This window comes from Sapajus apella, unplaced genomic scaffold, assembly GCF_009761245.1.
Source record: "Sapajus apella isolate SASKATOON/1434 unplaced genomic scaffold, GSC_monkey_1.0 scaffold51, whole genome shotgun sequence".
Taxonomy (NCBI): domain Eukaryota; kingdom Metazoa; phylum Chordata; class Mammalia; order Primates; family Cebidae; genus Sapajus; species Sapajus apella.
This window is the reverse complement of record NW_022436991.1, coordinates 14,935,283-14,950,746: the sequence shown is the minus strand read 5'-3', so window position 1 is coordinate 14,950,746 and position 15,464 is coordinate 14,935,283. Positions and strand designations below refer to the sequence as shown.

General features: G+C 55.5%; 2 protein-coding genes across 3 annotated transcripts in view; one reads left to right on the top strand and one right to left on the bottom strand.

Moving 5' to 3' along the window:
- Window positions 1-2,752: 2,752 nt before the first annotated feature.
- On the top strand, window positions 2,753-12,203 carry IL27 (interleukin 27). The gene is made up of 5 exons (XM_032243092.1): window positions 2,753-4,574; window positions 7,704-7,876; window positions 7,961-8,059; window positions 9,637-9,795; window positions 11,667-12,203. Exons 1-5 carry the CDS (start codon window positions 4,544-4,546, stop codon window positions 11,922-11,924), a joined length of 720 nt encoding a protein of 239 aa, XP_032098983.1. The 5' UTR covers window positions 2,753-4,543; the 3' UTR covers window positions 11,925-12,203.
- Window positions 12,204-12,588: 385 nt separating this feature from the next.
- Window positions 12,589-15,464, bottom strand: part of APOBR (apolipoprotein B receptor) — a 4,408-nt gene continuing 1,532 nt past the window's right edge. The window contains exons 3-5 of one of the 2 annotated variants that reach the window (XM_032243085.1): window positions 13,555-15,434; window positions 13,199-13,470; window positions 12,589-13,112 (exon numbers count right to left, since the gene is read on the bottom strand). In XM_032243085.1, the coding sequence (XP_032098976.1) occupies window positions 13,043-13,112; window positions 13,199-13,470; window positions 13,555-15,434 (2,222 nt within the window). In that variant the 3' untranslated portion in view covers window positions 12,589-13,042. Of the gene's footprint in view, window positions 13,113-13,198; window positions 13,471-13,554 lie in introns of both variants that reach the window. The other variant, XM_032243082.1, reaches the window with a different exon arrangement.

Here is a 15,464-nt window from a genome sequence, read left to right as displayed (position 1 = left end):
TGAGCTCCCGAGCTCAAGTGATCCTCCCACCTCGGCTTCCCAAAGTGCTGGGATTACAGGCATGAGCCACTACTCCCAGGCTGCTCTCACTTTTCAATGAGGAAAATGAAGTCCAGAGCAGGCCAGTGACTCCCCTGGCGTGAACAGAAGGGATGGCTACACACAGGAGTCTACATCCCAGGATTCCCGATTTCCCTTCTCTCCGTCCTTATCCGTTGCTACATTCCTTCCATTTTCTGCTGGCCTAACCCAAGCTTCAGCTCATAGGCCAAGACCCACCCGGCTTGTGGAACCTGTATTCTAATCAATGGAAACAGTCAGAAAAGTAAATTGGGCCAGGTGTGTTGATGCCTGGAATCCCAGCGCTTTGGGAAGCCCAAGGCAGGAGGGTCACTTGAAGCCAGGAGTTTGAGACCACCCTGGGCAACATAGCAAGACCCCTGTCTCTACAAATAGTTAAAAAAATTAGCCAGGCGTGGTGGCACACACCTGTAGTTCCAGCTCCTCAGGAGGCTGAGTGGGAGGATTGCTTGAGCCCTCAGTGAGCTGTGATTGCATCACCGCCTCCAGCCTGGGCAACAGAGCAAGACTCGGTCTCTACAAAACTAAGAAAATAAATAATTTTTTAATTAAAAAAATGCAAAAGTGAAAAAAATGTTTAAAAATGTAAAAAAAGGGCCGGGTGCAATGACTCACACCAGTAATCCCAGCAATTTGGGAGGCCGAGACCGGCAGATCACTTGATGTCAGGAGTTTGAGATCAGCCTAGCCAATGTGGTGAAACCCCATCTCTACTAAAAATGCAAAAATTAGCTGGGTGTGGTGGCGGGCACTTGTAATCTCAACTACTCAGGAGGCTGAGGTAGGAGAATTGCTTGAACCCAGGAGATGGGGGTTGCAGTAAGCTGAGATTGTGCCACTGCACTCCAGCCTGGGTGATAGAGTGAGTCTCCACCTCAAAAAAAAAAAATGTAAAAAAAGATGTAAAAGTGAAATGTTCATTTGAGACAAGACAAGGATAGCCATTCAGCGGGGCAGCCAGAGACAATGGGTATAGTGCAGAGATTGGAAGAGAGGACACTCCAGGCAGAGAGGAGTTTCCACAAGGGCCAGGAAGCACCAGGGGGCTCATCACATTCACGAGTTGAAGCAGCAAGTTGCTGGAGCTGGCACAGGGTGAGGATGAGGTGTGAGGCTGGACGCATTGGCTGCAGCCAGGTTAAGAAGAGAAGAGGCCAGGTGCGGTGGCTCATGCTTGTAATCCCAGCACTTTGGGAGGCCGAGGTGGGCAGATTGATTGAGGTTAGGAGTTTGAGACCAGCCTGGCCAACATGGTGAAACTCTGTCTCTACTAAAAATACAGACCAGGCTCGGTGGCTCACACCTGTAATCCCAGCACTTTGGGACATTGAGTCGAGCAGATCACTTAAGGCCAGGAGTTCGAAACCAGCCTGGTCAACATGGTGAAATCCCGTCTCTACTAAAAATACAAAACTCAGCCAGATGTGGTGGTATGTGCCTGAAGTCCCAGCTACTTGGGAGTCTGAGGCACGAGAATCACTTCAACCCAGGAGGTGGAGGTTGCAGTGAGCCAAGGTCATGCTACTGAACTCCAGTCTGGGTGACAAAGCAAGATTCTTGTCTCAAAAATAAAACTAAATTAAATAAAAATAAAAATAATTAGCTGGGTGTGGCAGCACACACCTATAATCCCAGCTACTCGGGAGGCTGAGGTGGGAGGATCGCTTGAACCTGGGAGTCAAAGATTGCAGTGAGCCAAGATCGTGCCACTGCCCTCTGGCCTGGGCAACAGAGAGAGACTCCATCTCAAAAAAAAAAAAAAAAAAGTTAGAGGAGCAGCAAGGGATGGGGGCGTGTCAGGGAGCCCTAAGAGAAGATGGAGTTTAAGACTTTTTTTTAAATTAGAGATAGGGGTCTCACTATGTTGCCCAGGCTGGCCTTGACCTCCTGGCCTTAAGTGATCCTCCCACCTCGGCTTTCCATAGTGCTAGAATTACCAGCGTGAGCCACAGCACCCAGCCAACCACCTCCTACCCTTTCTTTTAAAGACAGGATCTAGCTTTGTCGCCCAGGCGGGAGTGTGCTGGTGCAATCCTAGTTCACTAATTGCAGCCTCCAACTCCTGGACTCAAGTGATCCTCCCGCCTTAGCCACCCAAGTAGTTGGGACTACAGGTGTGCACTACCGTGATTGGTTAACTTTTTTTCTTTCTTCTTTTTATTTTTTATTTTATTTTATTATTTTAGAGATGGATTTTCAGCATGTTGGTCAGGCTGGTCTCGAACTCCTGACCTCAGGTGATCTACCTGCCTCGGCCTCCCAAAGTGCTGGGATTACAGGCGTAAGCCACTGAGCCCGGCCACTGGCTTTTATTTTATTATTTATTTATTCAAGATGGAGTCTTGCTCTGTCACCCAGGCTAGAGTGCAGTGGAGTGATCTCAGCTCACTGCAACCTCTGTCTCTTGGGTTCAAACTGGATTCTCCTGCCTCAGCCTCCTGAGTAGCTGGAATTATAGCTGCCCACCACTATGCCTGGTTAATTTTTGTATTTTTAGTAAAGACAGGGTTTCACCATGTTGGCCAGGCTGGTCTCAAACTCCTGACCTCAAGTGATCCACCTGCCTCGGCCTCCCAAAGCCCTGGGATTACGGGTGTGAGCCACTGCGCCTGGTCTTATTTGTTTTTAATAGAGATGGGGTCTTGCTATGTGGCCCAGGCTGGTCTGAAACTCCTGGCCTCAAGGGATCCTCTCACCTCAGTTTCCCAAAGTGCTGAGATTACAGGTGAGAGCCACGTCACCCAGCTGGGATTCAAGATTTGAGAAGTAAGGCAGTTCTGGGTGACAGCAGAGGTTGGGAGGGGCAGTGGAGAGAGCCGAAGGGAGGCTCAGTGTGGTCAAGGGGATGAGCAGGTGGCATGCCTCCAGGATGACAGCAGGACTCGGGGACGAGCTAAAGACATGCCAGGCCTCTGTCTGCCCTCACCTTCTGTCTCCAGATACTGGAGCCCCAGCTGCATGGGCTGCCGGGGAGTGAGCTGGCACCACTAGGAGGTGCTGCAGGGGGAAACTGTCTGGACTCCGGAGGCTCCAGCCCCACTTCCCTGTCCAGCTCCAGCGGGCTGTGGGACTGCTCCCTTGGTGGCCTGAGGGACTGCTCCCCCGGGGGGCCTGCGGGACTGCTCCCTCGGCAAATGCTGGTATTTCCCTGGCGCACTCGTTCCCACGTGGCCTGGTGGGCAGTGCCCAGGGAGGCTGAGGAGGCAGAGAACAGGAAGAGGAAACCCCCCTGGTTTCTATCTCACAACAGGGACCCGGCAGGGAAACCCCACACATCCTAAAAAGAAAGTGGCAGCAGTGGTTCTCGGGGAAGACCAAGAAACCCCATCCTCTCCTTGAAGATGGGAAATCCAGGGCGGGGCTGAGGGCGGGGCTGTGCTGGAAGGGAGATCTGTGGTCCATGCGGCCCAGCCCTGATCATGGTCTCTACAGAGCAGAAACACCAAGATTATTCTGGGACCTGGCTGAGCCCTGATCCTGACCTCAGTCAACCCGAGCCTGGCCACAGGCTGAGCCCCAATCCTGGTGACTGCCTGAGCTCTCATCCCAGCCAAAACCTGGACCCCCCCTCCTCCCAGCTCAGCCACAGCGCCAGTCAGCACCTTGGCCAAAGACCAAACTCTAGACCCAACCCTACAGGCTGCAGGCAAAGCCCCAGGTCACCAGTAGCTCTGATCCTAAACCAGACACAGCAGGAACATTGGCCCTGGACTAGGTTGTGAGTTCAGCTGTAGACTGAGTCCTGATCCTGATTATAGGCTGAACTCAAATCCTATATCTGACTCTGGTTAAAGATGGAGACAGAGCCCTTGGCCCTGAAGGAAGCCCTAACCCTAGTTCCAGACATGGCCTCAGACCTGGTTTTATCCAGCCCTGACTGTGGTTACAAACTGAGCCCCAATCCCACCATCACACTGAGCCTCTGCCTGGCCCCATGCAAAAGTGCATGCAGCCACCCATTGAGCACTGACTCTCTGCGCCACCTCCGTCGGCCATCTGGTAAGCCGTAAGGGAGTCAGATGACTCAATTCCCGGGCTCCCTCAGGTGGGCCAATCCCCTTACCTGGCCATCCATCTTTGGAAGGACAGGAGACCCTAGGATGGTGGTGGCAGAGCTGAGAATTAGCAGGGGGTTTGGGACTCTGCGATCAACCAGTGAATAGGGCTGGATGGCTCACCCAAGCGTGGGCATTGAGGACAGGGCTCGACGTGGGAGCTTAGCAGTGGGTCTGGAGCTTGGATGGCCCAAAACCCCAGCTTCCTGTCACCCCCCACCATATCTCCCACCCCCTCCGGGAAGGGAAATTACATTTCCCCATTTTAGCAAGGGGTGGCGAAAGGGAAGAGTGAGTGAACACAAAGCTGAAAGTACAAGCAGGACGGAAAGTGAAACTGGGCGCAGCCCCCAGTATAAGACCCCCCCTACTCAGGAGATGGCTGACCAAAGAGGCTGGGCCCCGGCATGGGCCAGATGGCAGGCGACCTTGGCTGGCGTGAGTTTAAAGCCAGGGGTGGGGGGCTTGGCTGAGTTTGGGCAGAGGATGGATGAGCTTGGCTGGTGCAGATGGGGGCTGAGAGCTGAGAGCAGCAACTTGACCAAGACTGAGGACTCGGCTGGCTATAGGATGGGAAGGAGGCTAGCGTAACTGGGTGGGGCCCTGGGGCAGTGGGGTGGTGGTTTGACCCAGGGCCGGGCAAAGGATGGGAAAGAAGCCTTGGCTACTGGGAATGGGGAGGGTTGGACCAGCGATTTGACAAGGACCAGGTCTAGGCAGATCAATGAAGAGTTTGTAATGAATAAGCAGAAGCCAAACAGCTTGGCTAAGACTGAGGATGGGACCGGCTGGAGGAAGAGCAGAAGGAGGCACTGGCACTAGTGGGGCGCTGGGGCCAAGGCATCAGCAGCAGCTTCACTGGGCCAAAGGTCTTTAGTTTGATGCTTGAAAGGAGGTTTAATCTGCGGCTGGGGGCGCAGAACTCAGGGGCTAGAACCAGAGCAGTAGGCAGAGGAGAAGGTAACATGCCATGTAGGGCAGGTAGGGACCAAAGGCTGGATGACAGAAGCAGAACCTTCCAAGGCCACAGCCAACGATCCAGGATCGGCTATAGAGGGTAAAGAGAGGGTCTGGGGGCTCCAGAGCTCAGGTAGGAGATGGCAAAACTCACTTATGGTTGGGCTTGATCCAGCAGGGACTAGGGGCACCCACTCCCGTCCCCAGCACTGAGCTAGGAAGAACCCCACTCTGCCTTAAATCTCCAGGTTGTCAGAGGGCCCGAGTGGCCTCTGAGCCAGGGAGTCTGAATGCCAGAGATCTTAGGTTAGGCATTGCCCACCATACCTGGAAGTCCATGAAGGAGGTGGATGTCCCTAGAAGCTCCCCTTCACCTTTATCAAGGGGACATTTAGAAGAGCAGAGCCCAGGGGTTAGAGATCAAGAGAGGACGGGGAAGAGGCAGGGAGAGAAGGGAGAGCAGGATGGACTTCGGGCCAGTTTTGGTTTGTGTTTCGAGGAGAATTGTGTAACTTTTGTGCTTGCTAGATTTCCTTTCCCTGAGGGGGAAATTGCTGAATGCTGCCCTCTTCCTAGAGCCCCCACCTCCTACCCCTCTTTCCAGGAAAACAGGTCAGGAAGCACACTCAGAATTCAGCCACTCTAGGCTGGGCGCAGTGGCTCATGTCTGTAATTCCAGCACTTTGGGAGGCCAAGGCGAGTGGATCACCTGAGATCAGGAGTTCAAGATCAGCCTGGCCAACATGGCAAAACCCTGTCTCTACTAAAAATTTAAAAAAAATTAGCCAGGCGTGGTGGCACATGCCTGTAATCCCAGCTACTTGCTGAGATTACAGATGAGGCAGGAGAATCGCTTTAACCCGGGAGGTGAAAGTTTCAGTGAGCCAAGATTGTGCCACTGCACTCCAGCCTGGGCGACAGAGTGAGACTATGTCTTTTTTTTAAAAAAAAAAAAACTCCCATATTGTCGATTCTCCCCAGGCAGTTTCCCCTGCCAGGATCCACCTGCCGTGTGGAGGCTGGACCAACCTGTCCTTTTGACTCCCTGGGATAGAGCCTCCGGCATTGCCAGCCCATCCTTGGGGACCATATGGCCAGTTCAAGCCATCAGAGCTGCCTGGCTGAGCCCAAGGAATCCCTGGCAGAACATGATGTGCCCACTCCTGGGGCAGGTGGCTGCCTCCCTCTGCATTCTCTGGGGAAAACCCATGGGCTCTGCACTTGGAAAAATCTGGAATCCAGTCCTGGTTCCCCACCTTCTGGCTATTTGACCTTGGGCAAGTCATCCTCACTGAGTCTCATCCGAAAAATTGGGAGAACAATAGCACTGAGGCTGCCACGAGTGGTTGTGCAGGTTGCTCACTGGAAAAGGCATTTGGCTAAGGGAGTTTATGGGGGTCAAAATCCAGCCTCTGTCCTGGCACAGTGGCTCATGCCTGTGATCCCAGCAGTTTGGAAGGCTGAGGCAGGAGTATATTTTGAGGCCAGGAGTTCAAGACCACCCTGGGCAACATAGTGAGACCCTGTCTCTACAAAATAAAAATAAAAAAAAAGAAATAATTAGCTAGGCACAGTGGTGTGTCCCTGTGGTCCCAGCTACTGGAGAGGCTGAAGCAAAAGGATCATTTGAGCCCAGGAGTTCAAGGCTACAGTGAGCTGTGATCACACTACTGCTCTCCAGCCTGAGTGATGGAACAGATCTCTGTTTAAAAAAAAGAAAAGGATCAGGCTTCTGGTCTTTCTACAAAATTGGGCACTCCATATGGAGATGCCATATGAGGGCCATGCTGGCTGCATTGTGGGGTTTTATTTTGTTTTCTTTGAGACAGAGTCTGGCTCTGTCATCCAGTCTGGAGTGCAGTGGCGTTATCTCAGCTCACTACAGCCTCCGCCTCCCGGGGCTCAAGTGATTCTCATGCCTCAGCCTCCTGAGTGGTTGGGATTACAGGTGTGCGTTACCATGTCTGACTAATTTTTGTATTTTTTTATTTTATTTTATTTATTTATTTATTTATTTATTTATTTATTTTTTTGAGACAGAGTTTCGCTCTTGTTACCCAGGCTGGAGTGCAATGGCGCGATCTCGGCTCACCGCAACCTCCGTCTCCTGGGTTCAGGCAATTCTCCTGCCTCAGCCTCCTGAGTAGCTGGGATTACAGGCACGTGCCACCATGCCCAGCTAATTTTTTGTAGTTTTTAGTAGAGACGGGGTTTCACCATGTTGACCAGGATGGTCTCGATCTCTTGACCTTGTGATCCACCCGCCTCGGCCTCCCAAAGTGCTGGGATTACAGGCGTGAGCCACCGCGCCTGGCCAATAATTTTTGTATTTTTTAGTAGAGACAGGATTTCGCCATGTTGACCAGGCTGGTCTTGAACTCCTGGCCTCAGGTGATCTACCCACCTTGCCCTCCCAGATTGTTGGGATTACAGGCATGAGTCACTGCATCTGGCCTCTATTGTGGTTTTGAGGGGGCAGTGAAATGATGCTGGCGAAAGTGCCTGCACCGTGCTCACAGCTAGCACACGCTCCGAAAAGCTGTGTTCCCTTCCTTCCCCCGAGTTCTCAAGCTCTCTCCCCATCTTGCCCACCCTCTCCCATCTCTCCAGGGCTCAGCCTGTTGCTGCTTCCCTTGCTCCTGGTGCAAGCTGGTGTCTGGGGATTCCCAAGGCCCCCAGGAAGGCCCCTGCTGAGCCTGCAGGAGCTGCAGAGGGAGTTCACCGTCAGCCTGCATCTCGCCAGGAAGCTGCTCTCCGAGGTTCGGGGCCAGGCCCACCGCTTTGTAAGTCTTCCTAATGCAGCTGGTGCTGGGCATGGGCAGATTCCCAATCCCTTCTGGCCCCCACTAACAGACCTTGCCCCCCAGGCTGAATCTCACCTGCCGGGAGTGAACCTGGACCTCCTGCCCCTGGGAGAGCAGCTTCCCGGTGTTTCCCTGACCTTCCAGGCTTGGCGCCGCCTCTCTGTGAGTGAGGGCTGGTGGGGTGGGGTGGGGCGGGAAGCTCGCTATAGGCTGGGGCCAGGGTGCAGGATGAGGCTGGAGATTGAGCCGGAGATGCACTGGGGATAGAACCTGGATGAGGTCAAGTATGTCATTGGACATAAAGATGAAAGCCAGGCACCGTGACTTACACCTATAAACCCAGTGCTTTGGGAAGCTGAGGTGAAGGACTGCTTGAGGCCAAGTGTTCAAGACCAGCCTGAGCAACATAGAGAGACTTTATCTCTACAGAAAAACTTTAAGAGTTAGCCAGGCATGATAGTGCACACCCCTGTGGTCCTTGCTACTCAGGAGGCTGACGTGGGAGGATGGCTTGAGCTCAGGAATTAGAGGCTGCAATGAGTTATGATCATGCCACTGCACTCCAGTCTGGGTGACAGAGAGAGACCTTGTCTCAAAAAAATAAATAAACAACCAGGCGTGGTAGCTCATGCCAGTAATCCCAGCACTTTGGGAGGCTGAAGCGGGCTGATTACCTGAGGTCAGGAGTTCAAGACCAGCCTGGCCAACAGGAAAAAAACCCATCTCTGCTAAAAAAAAAAATACAATAATTAGCTGGGAGCAGTGACTCACACCTGTAATCCCAGCACTTTGGGAGACTGAGGCAGATGGATCACCTGAGGTCGGGAGTTCGAGACCAGCCCAACCAACACGGAGAAACCGCATCTCTACTAAAAATACGAAAATTAGCCAGGCGTTGTGGCATGGGCCTGTAGTCCCAGCTACTCAGGAGGCTGAGGCAGGAGAATTGCTTGAACCCAGGAGGTAGAGGTTGCAGTGAGATGAGATCGCACAACTGCACTCCAGCCTGGGCGACAGAGCGAGACTTCATCTCAAAATACATAATTAAACAAACATACAAACAAACAATAAAGATGAAGCTAGAATAAGGAAATGGGGTTGGGAAGAGGTCAGAGTGGAGCTGGGTGTGGAATATGGCGGGCGTAGGACTAGAGTGAGGCTGGAGGTGGAGATCACAGCAGCATGGGGGAGTGGAGGTGGCACTGGGGAGAGACTGCGGATAGTCAGAGATGAGAAGGTTGGAGATGAGGGTGAACATGAAGCAGCGGATGGAGAAGGGGTGGGATTGCTGGTGGGAAGGGAATGGAATGGAGTTGGAGATGGGATGGGGAGATGGGAGGAGTGACTGTGCACATGGAGCAAGGATGGAGTTGGGGTTAGAAATGGGAAAGAGGCTGGAGATGGGATGGAAACGCGTGGCAGAAGGTAGGATGGGATGGCAGAGGAGGGAAGGGCACAGGGCTGCGGGTGGAGGGTGCTGTGGGGACTAGGTAGGGTGGGTTGGAGAAGATCGTGGGCATGGGAGTGAAAGGGAAGCTGGAAGAGGAGATGGGGCAGAGGACCCAGACGGTGGAGATGGATGGGATGGGGACAGAGCTGGGCCCAGGTTGGGAAGAGCTACAGGGATGGATTGGAGGCTGGAGTGTGAAATGGGAAGGAGACCCGGATAGGGAGGAGGTGGGTGTGATGTGGCCATCTTTGGCCTGTGGGCCTTTCCTGACCATCTCCCTGCCCTTCAGGACCCAGAGCGCCTCTGCTTCCTCTCTACCACACTTCAGCCCTTCCATGCCCTACTGGGAGGGCTGGGGACCCAGGGCCGCTGGACCAACACAGAGAGGATGCAGCTGTGGGCCATGAGGCTGGACCTCCGGGATCTGCAGCGGCACTTCCGCTTCCAGGTAGAGCCCGGCCACCCTCGGCCACCCCAGAAAAGAAGACTCGCTGGCTCATCCAGCGATCTCATGTTCTGAGTGTGTGTGAGTGAGAGTGTAAGCATGTGAGTGTGGCTGTGAGTGGTTGAGTCCATAAATATGAGTGTGGGGGTCTTGAGTGTGAGTGTGTGAGTGTGATTGTGTGTGGGTGGGTCTGTGCCTGTGAGCGTGGCTGTGAGTGGGTGAGTCCATAAGTATGAGTGTCGGGGTCTTGAGTGTGAATGTGATTGTGTGTGGGTGGGTCTGTGCCTGTGAGTGGGTGAGTCCATGAGTGTGCAAGTGAGTGTGAGGGGGGTCTTGAGTGTGAGTGTGATTGTGTGTGAGCGTGTGGGTCTGTGCATGTGAGCATGACTGTGAGTGGGTGAGTCCATAAGTGTGAGTGTGAGTGTGACTGAGTGTGTGACTGTGAGTGTGTGTGGCTCTGTGTGTTAGCATGACTGTGTAAGTGTGAGTGTGAGTGTGAGAGTGTGACTGTGTGTGTGTGTAGCTCTGAGTGTGAGTGTGAGCATGACTGTGTGTTGGTCTGTGAGTGTGAGTGACTATGAGAGAGAGAGAGAGAGAGAGAGAGTGTGTGTGTGTGTGTGTGTGTGTGTGCAGCCGCACCAGGCCCTGGTGCCACTCTTAATCTTTGAATTCTCCTGGGGCTCCATCTTGAACAGGAGGCCATTGGGCTGTGAGGTCACTCGGGGTTTGTCCTGAGTGCCCCGCACAGCGTCTGCCTCCTGTTTCCCTTCTCCCTCTGATTCTCTGACGTCACCCAGATCCTCCAGAACCTTTCAAAGGGAAATCAGAATTTTACCCTTAATGAAATGAGAATAGAAAATGCAAGCAGCAGGGCCAGGTGTGGTGGCTCATGCCAGGAATTCCAGCACTTTGGGAGGCCAAGGCGGGTGGATCATTTGAGGTCAGGAGTTCGAGACCAGCCTGGCCAACATGGTAAAATCCCATCTCTAAAAATACAAAAATTATCTGGGTGTGGTGGTGCATGTCTGTAATCTCAGCTACTCGAAAGGCTGAAGCAGGAGAACTGCTTGAACTGGGGAGAGAGAGGTTGCAGTGAGCTGAGATAGCGCTACTGCACTCCAGCCTGAGTGACAGAGTGAGACAGAAAGGAAGGGAAGGGGAGAGGAGGGGAGGGAACAGAAGGGGAGGGAAGGAGAGGGAAGGGGAGAGGAAGGGCACAGTGGCTCACAACTGCAATCCCAGCACTTTGGGAGGCTGAGGCGGGTGGATCGCGAGGTCAGGAGTTCAAGACCAGCCTGGCCAACATAGTGAAACCCATCTCTGCTAAAAAAAAATACAAAAAATTAGCTGGGCATGGTAGCGGATGCCTGTAATCCCAGCCACTCAGGAGGCTGAGGAAGGAGAATCGCTTGAACCCAGGAGGTGAAGGTTGCAGTGAGTCGAGATCATACCATTGCACTCCAGCCCCGGCAACAGTGTGAGACTCCATCTCAAAAAAAAAAAAAAAAAGGAAAGAGCAAGCAGCAGGGAAACTGAGCTACGTCACCCTCTGCCCTCTGCCTGTTGTTGGCCCGACCCAGGAGCAACCTTAACAGCAGAGAGAAACTTCCTGAGCCACACCCCCAGGGCCATCCTTGGGGTGACCTAGCTCTGTGAGCATCCTCATGCTCCTTGACTTCCATTTTCTCAAACCAAAAGATCAAGCAGAATGCGCTAGCAGGTGACATCATGGAAGATCACGTAGGGAATGTCCCGGGGAAATCCTGACCTTATGGTCACTGATGTCATTAGGAGCCGCTAGGCACGAATAGGGAATGAGGATTCACTCCAGTTCTCTGCCTGGCCCCTCCCTGACCCATGGTCTCTCCCCACAGATGCGGGCTGCAGGATTTCACCTCCTGGAAGAGGAGGAGGAAGAGGAGGAGGAAGGGAAGGGGCTGCTGCCAGGGGCACTGGGCAGTGCCTCGCAGGTGCCGGCACAGGTGTCCTGGCCCCAGCTCCTCTCCACCTACCGCCTGCTGCACTCCTTGGAGCTCGTCTTATGTCGGGCCGTGCGGGACTTGCTGTTGCTGTCCAAGGCCGGGCACCCAGTCCGAGCCCTGGGGTTCCCAACACTGGGCCCCCAGCCCTGATCGGGTGACTTCTTAGCCCCCTGCCCCTCACCCTTTAGGACTTTAGGATTGGAGTCTTGGCGTCAGGGCAGCCTCCGCATCATCAGCCTTGGACAACGCAAGGCTGTTCCAGCCTGCTGCCCCAGGCGCTACCCGCTAACCGAAAGCCCCTCCAGTCCTCGCCAGCTATTTATTTCCTGGATACTTATTTATTGTTTAGGAAGATGATGGTTTATTTATTGTCTCGGGGCCTGCTGGTCCTCCAGGGATGCTGGGTGCCTAATAAAACACTCTTACCCACCCCTGGCCTCCACTTCTCTTCGGGGAAGGGCTGCCTGACACCCAGAGGGCAACGCAGCGTGGAATGGGGTCAGCAACCTCTAACCATCCTGAACCCCTCTCTGCTCCTACATTTTTGGGGTCCCTGGTCCACCTTCCCTACTATGTCCTGCTCAGCCAGGCAGTTGCCACAGTAACCAGCAGAGTTCTCAGCTACCATTTTGGAAGCTCAAGGCAGCTGGTCTTTGACTCTGAAGGGTGCTCCTTACGCCCTCCTAACCGCTTTCCTTTGGACTGGCCTTGACTCCAGAGGTCTGTGTTACCCCACCCAGTTCTGAGGGTCATGGTGCAGGGAGGTGGGTTAGGGAGCGGGAGTCAGAGAGGGATGCCTGTATGGAGAATGATCTCTGTTCCCTCTCAGTCTTCCTTGCAGTCTATTTTTTAATTTTGTTTTTAAAAGATGGGGTCTTTTGCTATGTTGCCCAGGCTGGTCTCAAACTCCTGGTCTCAAGTGATCCTCCCACCTTGGTGCCTCAAAGCTCTGGGGTGACAGGCGTGAGACCCTGTCCCTGGCCTCCTTGCAGTCCAGACAACTGACTCAGGTTAGGGAGGAACCAGGGCAGGAATGCTGAGAGGTGGTCTCAGTGGGGTAGGTGGTCCACCAGCCTGCACTGGAGAATCACACTCAAGTTCAAGGTCTTCCCAGACATCTGGTTTTGCCTGCCCCATGAATGATACACCAAGACGCTGAGGCCCAGAGGGCGGAGAGGGTGCATCCACAGTGGCAGAGGGAGCAGGGCTCAGTGGCGTCCAAGTGAGGCTTCTGGTCCCCACTCGCCTTCCAGGGTGCCAGGTCTCAGTCACTGGGGCTTGGGCCGGCCCAGACGGGCATGCAGCTCCTGCATCATGCCAGGGTGTGCGAGGCCAAACCTGGAGGCAGAAGTTGGATCCGTGAGAATGGCTCCCCAGATGCCCAAGGTCTCTTCCCCACCCTAGCTGAGTCACCCTGTGCCTACCCGTGTCCCAGGGGCCTTCTCCTGGCTGGCACCGGGGTCCCATCATGCCTCAGAGCGCTTGGCTTGGGGGGTTCCTCCGGCTGGAGGAGTCTCTGCTCAGGGGCTGACGGCTCCTCCTCCTCGGAAGGGTTGGGGACTGGGGGCTCCTCCTGCTGCTCCAGGACCAGGGTCCGACGAAAAGAGGGCCGCGAGCGACGCTGCGAGGAGCTTCTCGAGAGATGCACGCGGCTCCTTGGGACAGAGACATCTAGGAGGGATCCGGGGAGCAGAGCCTGCAGGAAAAGGGGCATGGAGGACCATGGGGCCAGCTTGGGGATTCCACTCGGTCCCTGCCAGACCCCATCAGGAGCCCTCACCTCGCTCCAGCTGCTGGCAGCACCTCCTCTGGCACTGCCGATGGCCTCAGCTGTCTCCGCATTCCCAAGTGACCCCGGTGCAGCTTCTGCAGGGGCTTGGCATGTTGGCCATTCCTCCTGGACCCTGATGTCCTCCAGGCTTTCTGGCTCAGTCTCCTCGGCCCCTGCCCTCTGGCCCCCGGTCACCGTGAGACCCTCTGCATCGAGGAGCCTTGGTGGCTCTCCCTCGGGGTTGTGATCCCCACGCCGCCCCTTACTGTCCTCCCGCTCCTGTTCTCTCTCCTGCCATCCAGCGGCCTCTTCTTCCAACAGTGTCCACTCTTCTAAAAGCCCCCCAGCCTCCACCATGGCTCCTGTCCCCTCTGCCCTCGCTGTGTGGGAACCCACACCATCCAGCCCACAGCTGTCCTCTGCACCTGCAGATTCCCCGGCCTCTACCCGCCCTCTCCCACGCTCTCCCTCCCTGGCCTCAAAAGCCTCTGCTGGGCCACCTCTGTCAGCCACCTCTTCTTCTGTTGACCCCTCCAGGCCAAACTCCTGCCCGCCTGCATCCTCTCCCACCGCTGCCTCCTCCCTTTCTTTCGAGTCCCATCCTCGTCCAAGCGCCCCTTCCAAAGCTTCACCAGCACCAGCAGCGCTGACGTCTGGGACCACCTCACCCCCCATAATCTCAGCAGCCACGGAGCCAGTCTGTGTGTCCTCATGGCCATGGAGGCCCACAGCTGCCGCCTGCAGCCTCCAGCCTCCCCCAGGCGTTCCGTCGGCCTCCGCCTCCCCATCCTTGGTTTCCCGGGCATAGGCCTCTCCCAGTGACCGGCCCGGCCCTGAGTCTGCCCCTGTGCTTCCGTGCAGCTCCTGGTTCTCTGAGTCACACGTCTCTCCCTCCTCAATTCCACACCCCGTGTGTTTGGATGCCGGCCCCTCCCCACCTGCCTCTGGGACTTCTGGCAGTTCAGACTCTCGGTCTCCTTCGGCCTCAGCCTCCGGGGTCTGGTCTCCTGCAGCCTCCTCCTCCCGCTGCTCACCCTGGGCCGCTTCCTCCTGGGTATTCCCTGGGAAGGCCTCGGAGGCCTCGGGCTTTACAAACCCCACGAGCCTGGGACCTGCCTCCAGGCTCCTCTGCTCTTTGCTCAGGGTGAGAGCTCCCCAGAGCTCCGCCTCACCTGCCCACCCTTCCTCGGGTTGCTTGGTTGGGGTCTGGGCGCCCCCCATCAGCTCAGGCTCCTGGCCTTTGGAGACCCTGTGTGTGAGGCCACCCCACTCCGCCCCCAGGGCGCTGCAGCTGCTCTGGGCTGCCTCACTCTCCTCCCCTGTGAGCTCCTCCTCAGGCCTGGCCTCTGGGGTTGCCTCCAAGTCAGCAGCTCCTTCAACCTCTCCATCCGAGGGCAGCTCAGCCGCTGGGTCCCCGCCGCTCACTCTCTCCTCCCGGGCCTCCTCTGCCTGTACCACCTCCTCCAGCCCGGCCCGGTCAGCCCTGATCTCCAAGTGCCGACTCCCCTCAGCCACCTTCCCACGCTGGTCAGCCTGACCCTCAAAGCTCTCCCCTGCCTCCTGGCCTTCAGCAGCCTCCCTCCCTGCTGTCTGGCTCTCAGCGGCCTCTTCCATTCTCTCAGTGCCCAGGGCCTGGGCCTGTTTGGGGAAAGGGCTCACCTCAGCTTCTCTCTCCTCATCCCCCTCCTCCTCTAGGACCCAGACTTTTCCAGTAGCCTCTAGGAACCTTTCTCCCAGGATTGCTCCATATTCTGTCTCTCTGACTCCTAAGAAGTCAGCCTTCTCGCCTGAGGTTGTCCAGGCCTCCTTGCCTCCTGAGACTGTCCCAGCCTCCTCCCCTCCTGAGGCTGCCTCCTCCCCTCCCGAGGCTGTCCCGGCCTCCTCCCCTCCTGAGGCTGCCTCCTCCCCTCCTGAGGCTG

Bases quoted from the DNA above. Each gene is read 5' to 3' on its own strand.
- IL27 (XM_032243092.1), top strand. From the start codon at position 4,544: ATGGGCCAGATGGCAGGCGACCTTGGCTGGC. The intron at 7,877-7,960 runs GTAAGTCTTCCT...CTTGCCCCCCAG, and splicing joins GGGGCCAGGCCCACCGCTTT to GCTGAATCTCACCTGCCGGG. The intron at 8,060-9,636 runs GTGAGTGAGGGC...CCTGCCCTTCAG, and splicing joins AGGCTTGGCGCCGCCTCTCT to GACCCAGAGCGCCTCTGCTT.